The sequence below is a fragment of the Drosophila willistoni genome (assembly GCF_018902025.1).
Source record: "Drosophila willistoni isolate 14030-0811.24 chromosome 2R unlocalized genomic scaffold, UCI_dwil_1.1 Seg200, whole genome shotgun sequence".
Taxonomy (NCBI): domain Eukaryota; kingdom Metazoa; phylum Arthropoda; class Insecta; order Diptera; family Drosophilidae; genus Drosophila; species Drosophila willistoni.
The window spans coordinates 3,079,946-3,099,461 of NW_025814051.1; the positions used below are offsets into that span (position 1 = coordinate 3,079,946).

A 19,516-nucleotide genomic window follows, 5' to 3' on the forward strand; every position below is an offset into this window, starting at 1 on the left:
TATGTACCCAACAAAACATTCGACCAATAAACCCAACAAAGTCATTAACGAGGCCCTTAACACTAACCAAACAGAATGCAACTCAATGCACATACAAAAACACACATACACAAGCACAAGCACACACACACACACACACGCATACATTGCCTTATGCCCCATGCCTAAATTATTTAATTTATGAGCCGCAACAACAGCAAAACGCATCTATAGCAACAAATACGAAAAGGTTGAGGGGGTAAAATAAATTTCCATTTTGCTAATCAAATTTATTGCACTTTGTGCGAGGCTTATTCAATTACGTGCACAACATACACACACTCTCACACTCACACACATACACATTCAATCACACAGATACAAATGCAAAGTTTTTAGCCGGCCGGTCGTAGGTATTTACGACCAAGACGCCATTATTGCGCTCCAGTGCCGACAACTCTCATAGGCCGAACACGAATAACCACAGAGAGTGCTCTCTCTCTCTGTCTCACTCACGCTCTCTCGCGCTTAGTAGGCGGAGCACTAAGTTGCTCACCTGCCGACGCAAAGCAACACCTGTGACGATCGATCGTGTTGGTTCGCATTGATCTTGCATCTAGGTCTCTCTCGCTTTAACCCATGCCAATACAAAGGCCAACAACAGCAACAGCAATAGCACTAGCTATAAGCACCACAGAAACAGAAAGGTAACCGGTTATAGTGTTGGCGTTTTCTGGCGGCGGCCCCACCTGAGTTTTCACCGGCTTGGTGGTTGCTCTTTGTGTAGTTCGCTTGCGGCACTGACAGAGCCCGGTCACTGTATTTTGTCGACGCGCTCGGTTTGCACAAAAGAGGAAAAGAAACGAAGAAAAGATTTTCGTTTTTCGGTGTGAAAAGTGTTTGAATTGGTGTCAAGGTGTTAACTACTTAGAATACTACAGGCAAATACTTGTATACTAAATATACATATCTACAAATTATATATATATTGACTGACTTGAGAAGAATAACTAAAACAAGATTGATTGACAGAGTGCACAAAAAGAAAAAAACCGTCGGCAAGTTCCTATTCGTGTGGTTGGCACAGCAAAAGGCAAAGCTCTTTGGACCTATTTTTTAGATCTACACAACAGAAAATAAATCTAGTGCAATTCTACCAAAACGAAGAAGAAGGTTAGTACATACACTCAAAATTTGAAATCTCTGATATTGAAAATGGCAAAAACTTATTAAGCATGCAAATCAAATGAGTCTGTCTAGCAAATCAAACCAGATGAAGTATATACCTTTATATCTAAATTCATAGGACTTTAAAATATTATCTGGTACCGCGTTTTAGAAAGCATGTTTAAGACATTGAGCTGGAAGGTTCAAAACAGATTGGAAGTTTTAGTTACGCATTTTGGGCATCTTACAACATAAATCTTGTATAACGCCCTCAAGTTCAATTTAAATTTCTAAATAAGTCTTAAGTTAGACCTCTCTAGATTTAAATTTTTGAAGACTTAACGATATAGAATACTTAAAAACTCCTAAAAAGTAGCTCATGAAGACAATATATATTGTACATAGTACACATTTCGCTCGCTTAACGCGACCTTCTTAAAGACTTAAGACTTAAAGACCTTCTTAAAAACTAACTTGGTCTTACACTTTTCTGAATTTACTATCTACTCTTGTTAATCAATATTGAATGTATCGATTTTGGTTAATATAAGTTTTCAAATGAATTTGGCTTTCGTGGAGTTGTTTATATTTTTGTATATTCTATGAATTCTATCTAGCGACACAGGATGAACGTCATGATATAATAACATTTGCTCATTCAGTTTCTGATGACTATGTCGAAGATCGGTCAACACGCAAGATTTGTTCAAAATCTAACATAAGCTCGATTCAAAGACTACATGTTACAAGCATTTACTGACAGTAAAGCCATCAGTCATAACAAACAGCCCGAAATTGGTTACTGTGTAAAAACGTTTGGAACGTAGACCCTGTTTAAAGAGGGCCATCTGTATAATATACTATAAACTCTGAAATTATGAATTTTTTAGGTTTTGGAAAGTATGACAAAGGTTAGGATTGGTTCAGCCGGTGAATATCCATTCGGAGACCCACATAAACCGATTTCAGTAGATGATTTCCTATGTACCTAGTCCTCATCGCTGCCAATGCTTGACATTCGCATAGGTGTTTAAGTAGTTGAAAGTATGATAACAGTAATTCTCGTTTATTTAGAAGATCTTGAAATAGCTCTATACGTTTGACAAATTATCTAACCAGTTCTGTTGTAAATAACAATTCTAATTGAATAATTAAATAATTCATTTATGTAACAAAAAACCCTCACTTGGGTTCAATCCTTTTTTTGTTTAATGTAATTAGATTTGACAAAAAGCAATATTTCGTTAAATCCGGATTTAAATTAATTTCTTTCTTTATACAATTAAACGTTTTTATCTTATACTTACACCAACAATTCCATTATAATTAATAAAACCAACAATTTGTCAGTTTAAACGCTTTTTCAATCAAATTCTTTTCTTATTAACTAATTCAAATTATATATTTATTAATTAATATAACTTTGATTTGATGAATTGTTTTAGTTTATCGGTTGGTAATAAATGTTTTGTACAACTTGTTTGTTTTATCAATTATTAATAATCATTATAATATTATTTTGATATTGATTTAGACTACCTACAACTTTCCTACGAATTTGAATTTACTTCTAAAATCTTTATTTGGATAATTTGTTAAACTTTCAAAAATTTAAATTTATTTCGTAAATGATTTGTGAGAATTTTTAATTTTTGCGTAATATATGTATCTGCATGACATTGTCATAAATGAGTTATACTATCTTTTCTTGAAGCTACGAAATAGATTTATGTGCATTTTTTAAATGCAATGTTAATAAAAAGATTTTTTTAGAAAATGCCGTACCATCAACAGTCATGAATTTGAGATCATATTTTCGTTTAAGAAATCGAACTAAAAATCTTTCCTAACCAATTCTTTTTATTTAACCAAGAATACTATGAACTTCATAGGAATTTTATTTAATTTCATAAATTTTTCCCAGCCGATTCGCATTTTAAACTAATTGGCCCGTTTCTTCTTACTTTACAAAGAATACTCTATAACTTCATTAGGAAAATAATTGATATAATCAGTCTTTTCACATAATCAGAGGTAGCACTATTGGAAGTTAACCTAGTTTTCAGCATGATCGACAATATTAACACGAATAATATTTCATATTTCACAATTTGTATTCACAATCAACAATATCTTCATAGTTATCATATACGTAAAACGTAAAACTGGAAAAATTAAATATCATTAAATTTGATTAATTCACCTGGACATATCATAATCAGGCAATAGACGAAAATTTGATTAACCAAAGACTGAACGAACGTACATTGACTTGGCCAAATAGACTTTGCCACCTGCTGTTAGTTTGATAATATTTATCACTGATTAGGTTTAATTAAACGTTATTAAAGAATACACATATATTGCCAGAGCAGAAAGCACTACGGAAAATACTCTATATATGTACATATATACATATTTATATCACGTTTTGTCTTAGTGATGTTTTTCAATTGTTTAATTTAAAATATTGTATGTCTACTAACAAAATAAATGAAATTAACTGGCCGTAGTTATCTAATTGTAGATAATCATGTCAAAAATTCATAACCACTTCACTACGACGTGGACAAGGGTCTTTAGGTACATTCATACTTATATACATATGTATGTATGTATGTGGTAGTTAGGAATTGGAGGCTCGAGTTGAGAGATATGTTTGGGTTATAATACAGTTAGTATATTGCAGATAAGCCCTCCTGTACTTTGTGGAAGGTATCAACGTCAAGTCAACTTGACTCAACTTCAATTTCAATATCGTTGAACAATTTTTTGGGCATTGATTTAATTAATAATAATAATCATGTGACTTGTCATAACCAATTTCAAAGTATTTGTGACGCAAACACTTGAGATATCTTTAGAAAGTATCTCTGTGGTAGCATCTCTTTTGGCCCCCCCAACTGATAATAAATTAGGAGATCTCCTTCAATTGATTAGATTGTTTTGGGGGGGAAAATTAAAATATGTCACAACGATGACATAGGCAATTTGTTTATTGTCCAAGCCAAATACCAATTCAATTACAATTCCCAAACCTGTCAAAGAGAGATATCATATCGTTTTTATCTTCACAGATACAGATACAAAACGACATTTCTTCTGTTTTTAGCATTTACTTATCTAAGTGAAACAAAACCACAAAATGAAACTACATGAACATTAATGATCAACAAGAAGCAAAAGATGTGTGTGTGTGTAGGGATCCCATAGACACAAAATTTATAACCTGATTGGCGCCAAGGATTCAATTTCAGTTTCATTGAGTTGTTCCTTTCCTCGATTCGAAATCAACGCTGTGGTATCCCCCAAGTCTCCAAATTGCTCAACGTCTGCTGTTGCGTTGAGCTTATCAACTTTTACAAGACAATGACAAAGGGCAGTCCAAGTGAATCCGCCACAGACAGCGGCCAGATTCAGGCCAGGCGTCGAGCAACAGTTGTCCGAACAGATCTCGATCCGGATCCTCAACCGAAAAGCATTTTTAACATGGATTTTATGAGTAATTGGCCTGGCATCAACATCAACATCCAACTCGGATTGCTTCAGTCTCTCTGTCTGTCTGTCTCTGGCTTGAGTCACAACTACTTACCTTTGGGCTACCGTCCACACACACACAAACACACATAGCTAGCCTTCATTTCCATTAGGGTGGCCAGTGCCAAGCCAGGAATTGTGGAAGTTGAAAATGATGAAAAGTGAAAATGTCTGCAGAAAGAAGTCTATACACGAAGGTTTTATGCTCTCAGAAATGACCTACTTTACAGATAGGAAAATATTAACCAAAGAGAATAATAAAGATCTTAAACTAAGATAAATTATTATAAACTTTTAAATAGCATAATATGTTATTAAAATATAAAACTTGATTTCTTGAATTATTTCTTATTCCAAGCGTCATTTTATGAATTTCTACCTTTCTATTTGATTTGAATTAAATGCTGAATGAATTTTAAGTAAGGAAATATAAAACAGGAAACGGAATTAGGGCACTTAACTAGCTTTCCGTAAAGCATAAAATTTTTATTTCATTTCTGTTCTTTATATATTAGTTAGGGTAATCGCAAGTCTATGTAAGTTTCACTGATTGGTAGTAAATTGAATTAAGATTGCGCCCCGAAGAACAAATGAGACGGGCAACTTCGACACAGGATATGAATAAACTAATTATAATTGGAAGCGTGTGTGTGGCGTGTGTGTGTAAGTTTGTGTTTGTGTGTGTGTGTGCGCATTAGAGGTCCATAATGTACCGATGAAAGAAACGGCGCCTGACCAGAGCCCAACAAACAACGAAGAATGCTGTCTTATCGCACCTGGTCCAAAAGACGGCGCCAATGTCGAATGTCTCAGGTGCAACAGCAGCAACAACAACAACAACAACTACCATAGAGGCTTAGCTTCAGCTGCTAGGGCTATCATTTTTTATGAATGTGTTGTTGTTTGTATTTTTGGTGTCTTTTTTTTGGGTGACTCACAAGAGTCAGGCTCATCGAAGTTAATAATTGACTTTATCAAGTCAAACTATTAGCCAGAGCTCCCCTCTTGAAGTGGAGTCTCATCGTAATCCATCAACTGTGGATATGCGACCCCACACACACACAGACATGCACACACACACACACACACACACACACACACATACTTCCAGATGTTGTGAGCTTTGGTTGTTGGCCAAAAAAAAACATGTTTGCCATTATCAGCAAGGGAGAAATTACAATGCCGATCATCAAAAGTGTGACTAAAGTGGTTTAGCCTAATGTAAACCCATAAATAAGCAGAGCAGAGCAGAGCAGAGCAGAACCGAGCAACAAAGAACTGGGCAAAGGAGGAAGGAGTAGACAAGAGACTGGCGACACCCCCAGACGCATTAACAAAATGCCAGAAAAGAGCTTCTGTTTGGCTGTACCACCAAGTCGGGCTTTTAATGAAATATGCCAGTCGTCGCTCCAGCGCTCCAGTGCTCCAGCCCTCTCTCCCGAGTTTACCCATATCCCCTCCTCCTTTAAGGCATCGACGCCAAGAAGAACGAGAAGCACAAAAAACACAAAAGTGCAACCATAAAAACGACACCCAAGTGAAGAAGAATTGAGTAAAGAGAAGCTCCAATAAAAAGTAAAAACCAAAAAGAACATCGCAAGGAAAACATTGATGCTTATCGAGATGACAGAAGTGACGACAGGGAATAGAAAATACATATAGAAGTTTGTTTTATTAAGAATTAATATCTTAATTTTATACCAGACAGACATACATACATACATACAACTTGGCCTTAAACTGGCAAAAAAAAAAAAAATAAGAAAGACACGAACTTTTTTGAACCAGACGTAATAAGCCTACACAAAAAATACTTGTCTAGTTGTATATGAGTGGAAATGGTCGATGGTGGACAGGGGCGACTGTTCTGTTACAATGTTGCCAAGGAGTTACGAATTCGCTCTTAAATAATTTTCAGACACTAATGGAGCTTATCTCTAAACGAAACAAGCAACCGCAAACAAGTTGCTGCTTCAACTCAGAAACTCTAGACAGAAACTCTGGCGCTTCAGATGATTAGCATGTAGGGCCTAAGCAGAATTAAGGAATGGGTAAAGCGAGACGAGACGAGGCGAGGCGAGGCAGGACGATGTAGTGTCAAAATGTTATACACGACGACACGTAAACCATCACTTATATGAGGCATTGAGTGGACTGGAGTGGAACTCTATGTATATAATTTGCTCATTCTTTTCTACTCTATACTCGTATATGTAAGTATTTTCTTGATTTGACCGTAGATGGAAATTGTTGTAACTGCAATTGGTCAGAGCAAGTGCAGCGTTAACTTGATTAGTTGTTGTCCAACCAAAAAAAAAAAAAAAGACAGAAAATAAAACATTTTTATTTCTAAATGAAGCCATGAGCAAGCTAGCCAGCCCCAAATCGGTGAAGAAGTCAGTTGATTGTACGTGTCGACGTCAAAATGTTGACAGTTTCGACTGAAAATCGTTTCAATTTGATTTCGTTCCTCTTCCTTTTAATTACCCAATGGGTTTTAGCGTAACGTCAATCAGGCTATGGGACAACCTGCTGGCTGGCAATAATAATAATAATAATGATCATCATCATCATCATCATCATCATCATCATGATGATTCGTATTCCTTGGCTGCTACTCCACCTCCTCTAATTGCAATGGCAATAATAAAGTCGTAACGCGGATACAATTATAAGGCGGCTCTACAACAAAGCCAAACGGCACACATTCCCCACATAACTCAAAACAGACTAAAAACTGCAGCCTCTGAACAGTGGTTTTACTGTACTGGTAGCTTGTTCGCATGCAATGAATTAATCAGTGCGGTTTTTTCTCTTTTTTTATAATGAAACAAATGCTACAAAGGAGCAAGTAGTGTAGGGGGGGCAACCGAGGACGGCAACATAATTGCAATTCGTACAACTAATTTAATAATTTACAGTCGGGTAGTCAAGTCGCAAGTTTGAGTCTTAAATCTTTTGCAAATTAAGTTTGTCAGCTGTCAATGCAAGGAATTTGTTAACAACATTGAAAACTGACAGTACAAATCATAATAAAAATTATTAATAATAATGATGATGTCCCAGAGATGATGATAATAATGTTAATAAGACATGAGTTATGAACTTAATGTGTCCTCAACACACAAGTCAAGAGCAAAAACATAAACCGATCAACAAATGCTCTACTCCTCTAAGGAAAAAGAAAGGAAAAATCAGGACCTTGATATCTCGTTGTTTCTTTATCCCAAACTAAGTTCCTTTTAGATAAAGTTTGTCTTAAGTTACATAAGACTTCTTTAACAAACTTATCCAATGCCTTTATTTAATACTCACATATGCCGGCCAAGTGGCACTAGAAGGCCGGGGAAGAAGTGCTCCTTCTCTGGAATTTATGATACCAACTTTATTATTTCAGGGCTCGGGCTGCTGTAAACCTCATATAAGAGGTAAAATCGAGAACGAGAAAGTCGTCTATACAATTCCTTTAAAAGGTTTCTGGATTATTTTCTCATTTCATAAGATTCTTCACTTTCTTAAAAATTTTTGAATGTTCTCTATAGCAGCGTTAACATTACGTCTATAAAATAAAACTAGATATTATGTAAACAATAACAAAAATACCATAAATGATTTGAAGGTAATTTTTAAATTAAGCAAAATGAACCCTTTTAATCTAAAAACAAATTAGTTTCACAACAAAACATTTTCTATATGTGCAGAATTCTAAAATATAATAGTTCGAAGAAAAAGGGTCTAATTTTTCATATATAACATTCGAATAATGACAAATATTATACGATTGTCCTATAGTGCCAGTTCTATAAAGCTATTATCATTTAAAACATATATGAAATCCTAAGAGATCCAGATCCAGATGATCTAAAATAAAATGAATAGATTAACTTAAACCTAGAATAGCTGATTCTTTACGAAAAAAGTATTAAGTAGGAGTATAGCTTTTCAGAATAGCCAAAGTCCCCAACTTTTTAACTTCTACAAAGCTCTTCGAATAAATTTTTATAACAAAAATGTTTTAATATGTGTTATTAGATTCTCTTGAGACTAATTACACTATTAATATGGCTTAGTTTAGTAGACTTGTTAATAGACTCACAGCATTACTTCTGAATTGACCAATAAAAATTTACAGAAAATACAAGTTTTGTAAGCCAACTTGTGTGTATACCCTTACCCAGAACCCATACCCATCTTCAATTGATTATCGTTCTCTCTCACCCTCTCTATCTCTCTTGGTGTTCATAATGATGATGTTGCGCTTTCAATGTTGTGCAACTTCATTCCCCACAACGGCTAAAAAATGCAACTAAATCAATCACAACCACACTAATTTGCCATTTAACAAGGTATTTGGACAATTTTGATATATGTATTCAGCGATACAAGGCGAAATGTCAACAGAAGCCACAGAACGTACCCAAAAAGAATGAGGCCCCATCAATCAAACCGTGTTGAGGCATGGAACCAAAAAGACCAAAATGACCAGGGACCTGGGACCTGGGTCGAGGGACCTCTGACTGAGTACACACACACCCAGTCAATATTGTATGTACTACAAGAAATCAGTTGAAAATGTACAAATTCTGAAACAAAAAGAAGAACTGGACTTACATTTTGGAAGCTAACCATTTAATTGTCATTAAACGTCGTTGTATATTAATTAGCAAAACATGAAATTAAGCAAAACGGTTCCAACTTTCTGATGAGTTGTTGAAATGAAATACAACGCTCTCAGACATACTGACTGACTAACTGAGCGAATGACTGGCGGACTGACTGACAGACTGACTGACTGACTTGACTGGCACCTGATATTAATTTGATCTGATAGAAGACATGCCTCCGTTGCGGTTAGTCTACTGCAGTTTTGTACCTTGGCTCCTGCTGCTGTTGATGATGATGAAAATGAAGTTGCCGCCCAATTTAATTAAAATTCCAAACGATCTGCACATGAACAAAAACAAAATACAAAAAAATGAACCAGGCTGCAAAATAAACGCTACAAACTTACCAAAGCGAAACGTGTTGATGGAAGATCAGCTTCTTCATGAACTTCATTTTTTTTCAATCGATTTGCATTGAACATGGTCAGAAAAACCGCAATTTTACAACTGAAAATTGAATAAAAGGTGAAGGTAGCAGACAAGCCAAGTTTTTTATATACTCTGTAACATGTTTTCTTTGTCTTTGACTTGAAAGAACACTCAAGCCTAACATTAGGACTCGAGTTATTTATTCGAAATCATTTACAAAGCAATCGAGTTATTTAACTTTGGTTTTTAATCTCCATGCTAGTTAATGCATAAAAGCAAAATATTTATTCGATAGTGTTTTTTGAGAGAAAGGAAGAGAGCAATATTTAATTATTCAACGCGACCAAATAGAATAAAATATAATCATTAATAAATACATATTAATATAATATAATCTTAATTTAGTATGTATGTCAGGGTGTAGGTACATAATAGCTCCATTAGCACAAATTAATTTATCTAGAAACTTTTATTTAAATTTGCATGTTGCGGAAAGTACTGCAAAAAAGTTTTTTTTAATAAATTTTAATTAACAGTTTAAACCAATTTTCATTTAAATCTCTTAGTATCCTAATGTAAACCTTTGATATTTGCAATACAATTTGTTGCTCTTAGTTAAATAAATTTATTAACGAAAAAGAAGAATTTGAGCTACGTCGACGTTCAAATACCCTTGTAGTGCCAGATGAAAATCGTTGGTACCTTCAATAAAATTACTTTATTTATAAGTTGTCTTTTCCAAATATTTTTATAATATATAAGATTTTTGTGAAATTTTTTTCTATACATAAGTTTTTTCTATATTTCTGAGATATTTCTCAATCAAAATGGATTTTCCATGGTTAGCAGCTATATGTTATAGTGGTTCAATCCAATGTATTAACAAACTGGATCAATTGGGCAATCAAAAGTTTAAGTTTCAAGGTTTATTCCATTTTCTTTTTAATTGTGGCACTAAATTAACACGCACAAAGAAACATGGCTATATCTATTCGGCTTCTCACGATGATGAAAAAGATATATAGTTTATGGGATCGGAAACATCTCATTCGCTCCCTTACAAATTACTTTAAAATATAAAATATAGATAAATTAATACAAATATTATAAATTGAGAAATTAATTTATTTTAACGAAACACAAATTATTCAGATATTTTTTAATCTTTAATTTTTTTGTTTTTTGAAAAATCAAAATTAAGATTGGTCTATAATTCCGTTACTTGCACAGCCCCTAAGATTCAATATTCAATATATATATACATACAATTTAAATTATTATATTGTTATAATAATGGTTTATTGTAATTTTTTTTTTCAAATTATTGTATATTTATTTTATTGTAGTTTATTATTGTGAAATGTTTAAAAAGGTTTTGTAGATGTTTCATTTCTGAGTATCTTTAATTTTTATATCCATTTTGATTATCGGGATTTCTAATTAACAGAAACGAGACAGGTTCCAATCGATCTGAACAATATAAATATTATAGTTATATGACATTTCGATAGATGACAATTTATGGCAAAATTGTTTTGAACACCGACTTATTAGTAATTCTCGGTTGAACATTGAGTTTTTTTTTTCGCACATTTCAAAGACTGAAGCAGTATTTAAGTTTCTAAAATGGTTCGTAATAATTCTCATACTTTATTGCCAATTTTATTAATGGTTAGCATATATGAATGACACCTTGGAATCATATAAAAATAAACTGTAGCAGATTTAAATTATTAATTTGAATAACAATCCTTGGACAAAAGTTTCTAAAGTTGCTGACCCATTTTTGGTTTTGACAGACATTGTCATACAGAAAAGGAAAGTCTATCAAAAACACCATCACTATTCATGCTTACAATAACTATCAATATCATATTTCTTCATTCGTTTTCGATCATTGAAAAAAAGTTAAGCCATGCACTCAGTGTCTTAATGGCTAGAAGTTTAACCGCAGCAGCTAACCTTAACCAGTCCCGACTCGATTTGTTTGGTCATGGCTGTATATGGCAAATTATAGAAATTGGCATAATAATAATAAAGTGCACACGATAATTGCATGTTTAGCGTTTATTAAATTACGAGCTTCTAATGCGAAACTAACCACTGATTCACTGTACGTTTCTCATCTTTTTTCTCTCTTCCACATACGCCATACGCTTTAGCTGCCCGACAGATAGTGCCCACTCTGGTTGGATTATGGGCATATCGGAGGAGGTCAAGCTGGAGGAATTACCGCAAGAAGCTAAATTAGCACACCCAGATGCTGTCGTGCTGTCGGCCACAGCCTCCGGGGTAGGTTCGGCGGTAACGGCGCCCAGCGGCGCCAGCGGCGGTACCAACAGTCCCATTTCGGATGCCAACAGCGATTGCGAGACCGATGAGTATGCGCCGAAGCGGAAGCAGCGACGCTATCGGACCACCTTCACCAGCTTTCAACTGGAGGAGCTCGAGAAGGCCTTCTCACGCACCCATTACCCCGATGTGTTTACGAGGTGAGCCAAGAGTGAGTGAGAATAATATGACACAAAACAACAAGAAAGTAAAAAAAAAAGCAAAGAACAAAAAATAAGATAAAGTATAACACTAAAGAAATATTTCTTTTTTTTTTTTTGTTGTTTTCTGAAATTTGCATAAATTGGTCCAGACAAAAGCCTGAAAAGAGTTTTATGCTCTTTTTATGAGACAAATATGGAAAATGTTTTAAACCAGGTGATAATTTCAATGCCCTACCTAAAGGGCCCCCCCACAGAGTGTCGCATCAGATTTGGAGCAACATTTATATGCGTTTTCGATAAGTTGAGTGGGCCAGGCCAAGTAGTTAAAAGATTGGAAACGTTCCGATAGAAAAGCCATAAATTAAAAGTCAATATAAAGCTTTAATTGAAAAATGCTTCAGCACTTGCACCAACTCACTTTTAAATAAGCCTTTCATTCCTCACTTACAAGTTCAATTGACTATTAAATAATTAGTTAAACAAATAAATCAAGCGTGACTTCTTACAGTGGAATTTTGCATTCCATTTGAAATGTATTTGCCAGAAAAGTGTAAATACAAGTCTAGTTTGCTTAAACATTTATCGTATTTGTATTTGCGGGACTGGATTGAATTGAAAATCATCTATACTAAAGAAGTGAAAACACAAAAAACTTGCGAAGGATAATCTTGCAATTTTTTTATACTCTAAGACGTCTAACTAAATATTGGCAAGTTTGTTAAAAAGAGAATACAAGATTAAACAAGGCAACAAAAGTGATCCATGTACCCCAAATCTTTACTCTAGAAAAGCTCCAAGTTTTTTTGATTTTGATGGCATTTTGTTCTAATTTATATCAACGACCTAATTTATGAATACTACATAGGAATGTAGAGATATATATTATTTTACAGATAATTGTAAAATAATATATTTACTGTGAAAAATATATTGATATATATCAATAAAGCACCAAGATCTCTCAGTAGATTTATAAAGTTCTTATACCTAAAATGCTATTATTTTTTTATTCAGATTCTCCAGGAATTCAACTAATTTCAAACTTTTTAAAAAAATTCTTTTAAAATATGTTTTTGTTTTCATTTTTTTGTCAAATTAAAAATATAGGCATCCAAGTCAGAGAAATTGCCATTTAAAGCGTTAAGAGCACTCCCTCTTTGAGTTTAGTTAACCTAAAATCTCGTTTTTAAACTACAGTTTAAGTCCCACTTAGTTAGATGAACGAAAAATAATTTACTAAGGTCTAACTTTAGCCCCACCAAATGTGCTTAAGATAAAGAAAACTAAAAGGTTGACTTTTAGTAGATGACCCAAGCCACTCAGCGCTATTCGACTAAAAAGTGGCTAACTATTTTATTGGCTCAGCGCTGTTCGACTAAAAAGTGGCTAACTATTTTATTGGCTTTTCAGTTGGGGCTTCTATAGAAAAGTTGTTTTTGGCAAAGTTCAATTGCTGAACTTTTATTATGCTTCACCTAATGTCAGTGTAAGATTTTTTCCAATGACTGTGATTATTTAAGAATAAGTTTAGCAAATCGGTTTTAAAATTCAATTAACCTTCATTTTAGAGTTAGTAGATGATTATAATTTATGTTAGTTTAAACCATCAGTGATTTACTGATTCAAATAATGCGGAAATATCTCCATTTTTTTTTTTAATTTGTCTTATTTTGAACTTTGATTTCTTTCTTGCTATGCTCAATACAGAAATTTTAATTTAAGAAAATGTTATCGACGAAAATCGCCTGATTATTAAACTTAAACATTTAACTACTGAAAACTAATCATAAACATTTCTTTTTGCAGAGAAGAACTGGCTATGAAAATTGGATTAACTGAGGCGCGCATTCAGGTAAGTCCCTTGAGTTGCGGTTGAATGTTTGGTTGGTCGGATTTGGTGAACACTTCAAAATTCAATTCGCGTGGCTGATGTGTAGTTAACAATGTTGAAAATTGAAAAATATTGGAGCATGTCGTCCCTAATGAAATTAAAAAGAGAGAGAGAGAGATACCAATATCATGGGGTTCCTTTTTTTCTGCCAGTCATTACAATTTCGTTTTTGTGTAGTTTTTATATCTCTCTGTTTGGTATTGTTTTTAATTACTTGGCCATCATGCTAAACAACATTATTTGTTTACATAAATTTTTAGCTGTAATTGCAATTGGTCTCCTGGACCCCCTCACTTCTTTCTCTGACAGACGAGAGTCCAACTGCAATCAGCCACCGTTCTGAAGATTGTTATGTTAAAAACTAATTAAATGGGCGTTTTCAATAACAACGCCCATTAATTGGATATCCCTCTTCCTGCCAAAGAAATAGGAATATACTACATATTACACACAGTAGCCTGCCAGCCACACATAACTCATGCAGTCCACTCTTCTCTTTTTTTTTGTTCATCTGACCAGGTTTGGTTTCAAAATCGTCGCGCCAAGTGGCGTAAACAGGAGAAGGTTGGTCCCCAGTCACATCCATATAATCCATACCTGCCCAGCGGCGCCGCCAGCATGCAAACAGTGGTCGGTGCCGCCCTACCGCCCAATCCCTTCACCCATTTGGGTTTCCAACTGCGCAAGCCATTCGATGCTCCAGCAAATTTGGCTGCATTTCGCTATCCTCACTTGTCGGCGGCGCCAATGATACCATCCGGTTACTTCAATCAGTTCCAAAGGTAAGACATATGGCATTTAAAATAATTTTTTTTTAATTGAAATAATTTTATTAATATTAATTACAAAACTGACAAAGTTATATGCTATAGATAAAGTCATTTGACTGTACATTTAATTCAACTGCGTGATCTTTAGAGAATAGTTTAGTTAGCAAAGTAATTTAAATAGATCTTTATACATAGGTTTTAATTAAATGTCTAAATAAATCTAAAAATATGTTAATTGAAATACTACGTAGTGAAAACGAAACTTTTTACGTTTTTGATTAGGTACTTCTAAACGTTTTTCCAATACAAATCTTTTAGACAAAAATAAAATTTGTAGTAGATAATTGAAAAGGGGAATCGATTAATTCATTACTTCCTTTAATATACTTATTTTTTAGAGGAATTCACAGTAAGTGAGTTTAAAATTTTGATTTACTCAATATGAGTGTTAACTACGCATTTCAATTTCAAATTCGAAACTTAAAGTGATCCTAAAAATGTACTGAATCGAGTATGATTGAGATATACTATATTAGAATCGGAACACAAATAAAACCTTTCATCATGCATACAAAATTTTTCCAGATTTGGTAAAAACAAAAACCCAAATAAGATTTAGGATCTAAGCTAATGAGAAATATATATAAAGTAGCGAATATAAATTCTATTAATTTTAAGTTTTCTATATTTAAATTGACTTATTTTTTTCTAATACGCTTGGGTTTTCTCCATTCGTCAGGGCTCCACCACATATGTTACCGCCTGGCATGGCCGGAATGTACTCTCCCTCGAGCTCCTTTCAATCGCTTTTGGCCAACATGGGTGCAGTTCCTCGAGCACCGCCAATTGGTTTGGTAGGCAAACCGCCAATGCTAGTCGGTTCCCCGGACTTGCACTCGCCCAATCATTTGCTGGCATCGCCCCCGACTTCACCTGTATCCGGTGTAGTGCAAGCACCGCAACCGCCACCCTCAGTGGCCCAGGCCTCACAGTTATCCCCCCAGCAACTGGTTGGGATATCACTTACACATCAGGCTCCTTGCGGTTCACCCACACAAACTGCTCCCGTGGCATTGACCCTGGCCCATTCACCGCAGCGACAATTGCCGCCGCCGCCGCCTCCAGCGCCAGCACGATCTGTTACACCGCCCGAGGATCGACGTACTTCATCGATAGCTGCCCTTCGCCTGAAGGCACGAGAACATGAACTGAAATTGGAGCTGTTGCGCCAAAATGGCCATGGCAACGATGTGGTTAGCTAGCTAAAAAACAAAAAACACAAAAAAATTGTTTATATTGACAAAATTCGAGTGCAAATTCATTGCTTGATCAGTGTAAAATTAAGCTAATAAGTTATTTGATTTGATGTATTTATCACGGAAAGTCCAAATAAATTCACGTATTAAAAAGAAAAGAGGAAGTCTAGAATATAGAAAATCGATGGGGAAAGAAAATATTAAGCTAGGAATGTATAAACCAGAATTTTGAATGTATTGGGCATTAAATGCAACCGTTAGAAAATCACTTTAAAATATTGGCATATCAGATTTCAAATAAATTGAGCTATTTCAGTTATTAAAATGTTTCATGGCTAAAAACTTTTGTATTAATGCCAAATGAGGATAACATAATCAACCGACAAAAGATTCATTAAAAATTCAAACTCAAACATTTTGCATCAGAAAATTTTATTGGCTTGAATCTAATAAATACGAGAAGGCAATAACTTTAGTTTACTGCCAAAATCCAAAATTTGGCATAAGAAAATTAGTTAAAATGGAAATGGAGTATAAAATGGAAAGTTCTTTTTTTATGTTCCATTAAAAAATGAATCACTATATCAATACGAAATGACAGTTAATTCTATAAGCCGTTGTGAAATCTGTAATAAAACATTAATATAAAAACTTGTAAGTCGCTAGATACATTCCCTTCTTAGGTTCTCCTTTTCTAATTCTCACAAATTACAACTAAGCCTGGTCGATGTCTTTTCGGGAGGGCTTAATGTGCGTAACAACACCTATTTAAGAGGAAGCGCTAACAAATCCGAAAACTGATTCACAGCCAGTTCGACCGCATCATATCGAACGAAAAACAAAAACAACAAAGTGAAGTCCAGCTGCCATTAATCAGTCGTTTGGCCATAAATCAGTGCGTTTTGGGTCTGGAGAGATGGCTGATCAAAAACAACAACAGCTATCAGGGAGGGTGCTACAAATATAAATTTATGAATAAATTAGAAACAAATTAAGTATGTTAATGAGAATGACCAACCAAAAGGAACGTTCGTTCGACCAAGCCAGCAAACTTCCACGATCGAAAAAGAAACTTCAAAAAAAAAAAAACGACAGAAAAATACCAAAAAAAATTGCCGCCGCTTGGCGATTTCTCTCTTTTGCTCTTGCTTTTTCGATTATTGTAGAGTTGTGGTTGCTGTTGTTGTCTTTGTGGCTGGTGCTTTGAATTATGCGCGGTAATTAATAAAATGGAATATTTATGATAACATTTATAAAACACGAAGTTGCTTAATTCGATTACCAGATTTTTTAGACATTTTTTACCGATTTCACGCACACACGAATTAAAAATAAAGAGGAAAGAACACAAAAGGCAAACAAAAAACCAAAAAAAATCACAAACCAACAAAAAAAATGAATTATAAGGATGGAACCGCCTCGCAATGCAGTCAATGGTAATTGTGATGAGGTGGAAACTGTGATAATCATGTTTAACAGAAAGATAACTGAAGGTAAACTCCGCCTTCCCCTCCTCCTCGTAGTCTTTCACTCTTTTAACCACATATGCTCTTGTACATTTTATGCATTTCAATGAGTTCCAGTTCGTCAAAGACAAGCAAGATGAACAAGAAGAAGAAGAAGAAAGACGCCAAAACAATTAATTTGCATAATAATCAAATCAAGCTTTTTATATGAAGGTATATTGGATGGAGGTAGAATGAAAGGGGAGGACCCACCTTCGGGGCCAATAACCATATTAATAATCATTAATTAAGGCGACTAATTAACGCTGACATTAAAAGGCTGCATTTTAATTACTTGACCTGTACGATTTGATTTGTGATTAGTTTTTTTCTCTCTCTCTGTTGGCTTTTTGTAGAATTCTTAATGAAATGCATTTTATTTGTGAACAAAAAAAAAAGTTTTTGCAAAAAAAAAAACGAACTAAAAACGATTAAAATGTTATTTAATTCACTTTAACTTCAACACAAATTTAATTACATTTCATGAGTAGCAAACTGCAACCGCAAGAAACGTGAACAACTAGCGAGATTTTAAATTTTAGTTGGTCGACAAAATGCAGGCGCATTTATTTGTATATATGTGTGTGTGTGTGTGTGTGTGTAATTGCATGTGTATATATGTATATGTGTGTTTCGTGTGTCGGTGCAATTAACTTTGCGTTTAATTTGCAATTATCCAAACGACTCAAACTAATTAGCGCCACTTTGATTAAACTTGGCAAGAAATGAAAAACAACTACGAAAAACAAAAAACGGAAACTTGATAACATAAAAAAAAGGAAGGAATTTTCTAAATAAAACACCGCAAAAATGTAAATGAAAATTAATTCGGTTCTTGGGAACCCATGAGCATAAACAAAAACCAAAAAACTTGCTTCAAGAAAAACGAAAGACTTAGGCAACAAACTTGTAAATCAAATTAATGCGCGAACCAAACTAAACATAAACATGTTAACTTCAATGTGTCTGATACACTGAATAATAATCTTAAAATTCCGATGTAATACAATGAAAGTTCTATGAATTAATTGACGTCTAAGGAAATAATCAATGTATCTCCATTACTTCCAATTTTTTTGTTTTAAACATCTAATCCGAACATTAATTCTTTAATTTTTGAACATAAATGTTAAGAAATTTTTATCTATTTTTATGACTGGATCTGGATGAAATATAAGTTCGAATTTAGGTGGCAAATATCCAAGGTTCGAAAACAATCGATTCAAATCACGCAATAGTATTCTAATCGTTTTTAATCAGATTTTTCCAATATTATAAAAATATATATTTGGGTACATATATACTGTAAGGAGAAAACAAAAACACAAAAATGAAATCAAATACAAGTTTTGCAAATGTTTTTAGCTTTACCAAAGTTCTATATCCATTTCACGCAGTATTCATACTCAGTCATGAGTATCAGTATCATTATCAGTAATCAATAAATTTCTACTATTACTTCCAGTTTATGACTCATTTGAATGAAACTATGCAGATGTTCACTAAACATTGTTAAGTATAAACAATTTCAATTGGTATTTCCTTATAAGATAGCTTTATATAGCTTGAAATCGATCTACCAAATTTTTCAAAATTGTTTAGTTAGCAAATATTTCTAAATAAAAAACTTATTGAAAGATTTGAATATTTTTAACATAACCCAACATTTTTTTCGCGGTTCTTATATCAGGAGGTTAACCAAATGTATTAAAAATTGAACTCTAAATTTAACTAACCAAATTTATTGGTACTCAATTCTTTAGGCCAATGACGAGTACATTAAAACTTACAATTAGACATTTCGAACGCCTTGTAATTAAATGACAGTTTGAGAACCAATTCGATAGTTTCGTTCAATTAAATCTCTATGAAATTATACAACA

At 34.0% G+C, this 19,516-nt stretch overlaps 1 protein-coding gene across 3 annotated transcripts; it reads left to right on the top strand.

Annotated features, from left to right (window-relative positions):
• The first annotated feature begins 783 nt into the window (after positions 1-783).
• LOC6641634 (homeobox protein aristaless) lies at positions 784-16,177 on the top strand. Of its 3 annotated transcripts, none has more exons than XM_002064468.3 (5): positions 784-1,152; positions 11,879-12,208; positions 14,018-14,063; positions 14,622-14,884; positions 15,612-16,177. In XM_002064468.3, the coding sequence occupies exons 2-5, from the start codon at positions 11,913-11,915 to the stop codon at positions 16,132-16,134; spliced, it is 1,128 nt and encodes a 375-aa protein (XP_002064504.1). In that variant the 5' UTR covers positions 784-1,152; positions 11,879-11,912; the 3' UTR covers positions 16,135-16,177. The 3 variants fall into 3 exon arrangements, with proteins under 3 accessions (XP_002064504.1, XP_046867006.1, XP_023031249.1); XM_047011050.1 differs by having other exon boundaries at positions 11,890-12,208; XM_023175481.1 differs by lacking the exon at positions 784-1,152 and adding an exon at positions 11,325-11,345.
• Positions 16,178-19,516: the final 3,339 nt, after the last annotated feature.

What these genes read in the sequence shown, in the direction of transcription:
- LOC6641634 (XM_002064468.3), top strand. Translation starts at nt 11,913, where the DNA reads ATGGGCATATCGGAGGAGGTCAAGCTGGAGGAATTACCGCAAGAAGCT. An exon ending in TAACTGAGGCGCGCATTCAG is followed by an intron (nt 14,064 to 14,621) that starts GTAAGTCCCTTG and finishes TCATCTGACCAG; the next exon opens with GTTTGGTTTCAAAATCGTCG. An exon ending in TACTTCAATCAGTTCCAAAG is followed by an intron (nt 14,885 to 15,611) that starts GTAAGACATATG and finishes TCCATTCGTCAG; the next exon opens with GGCTCCACCACATATGTTAC.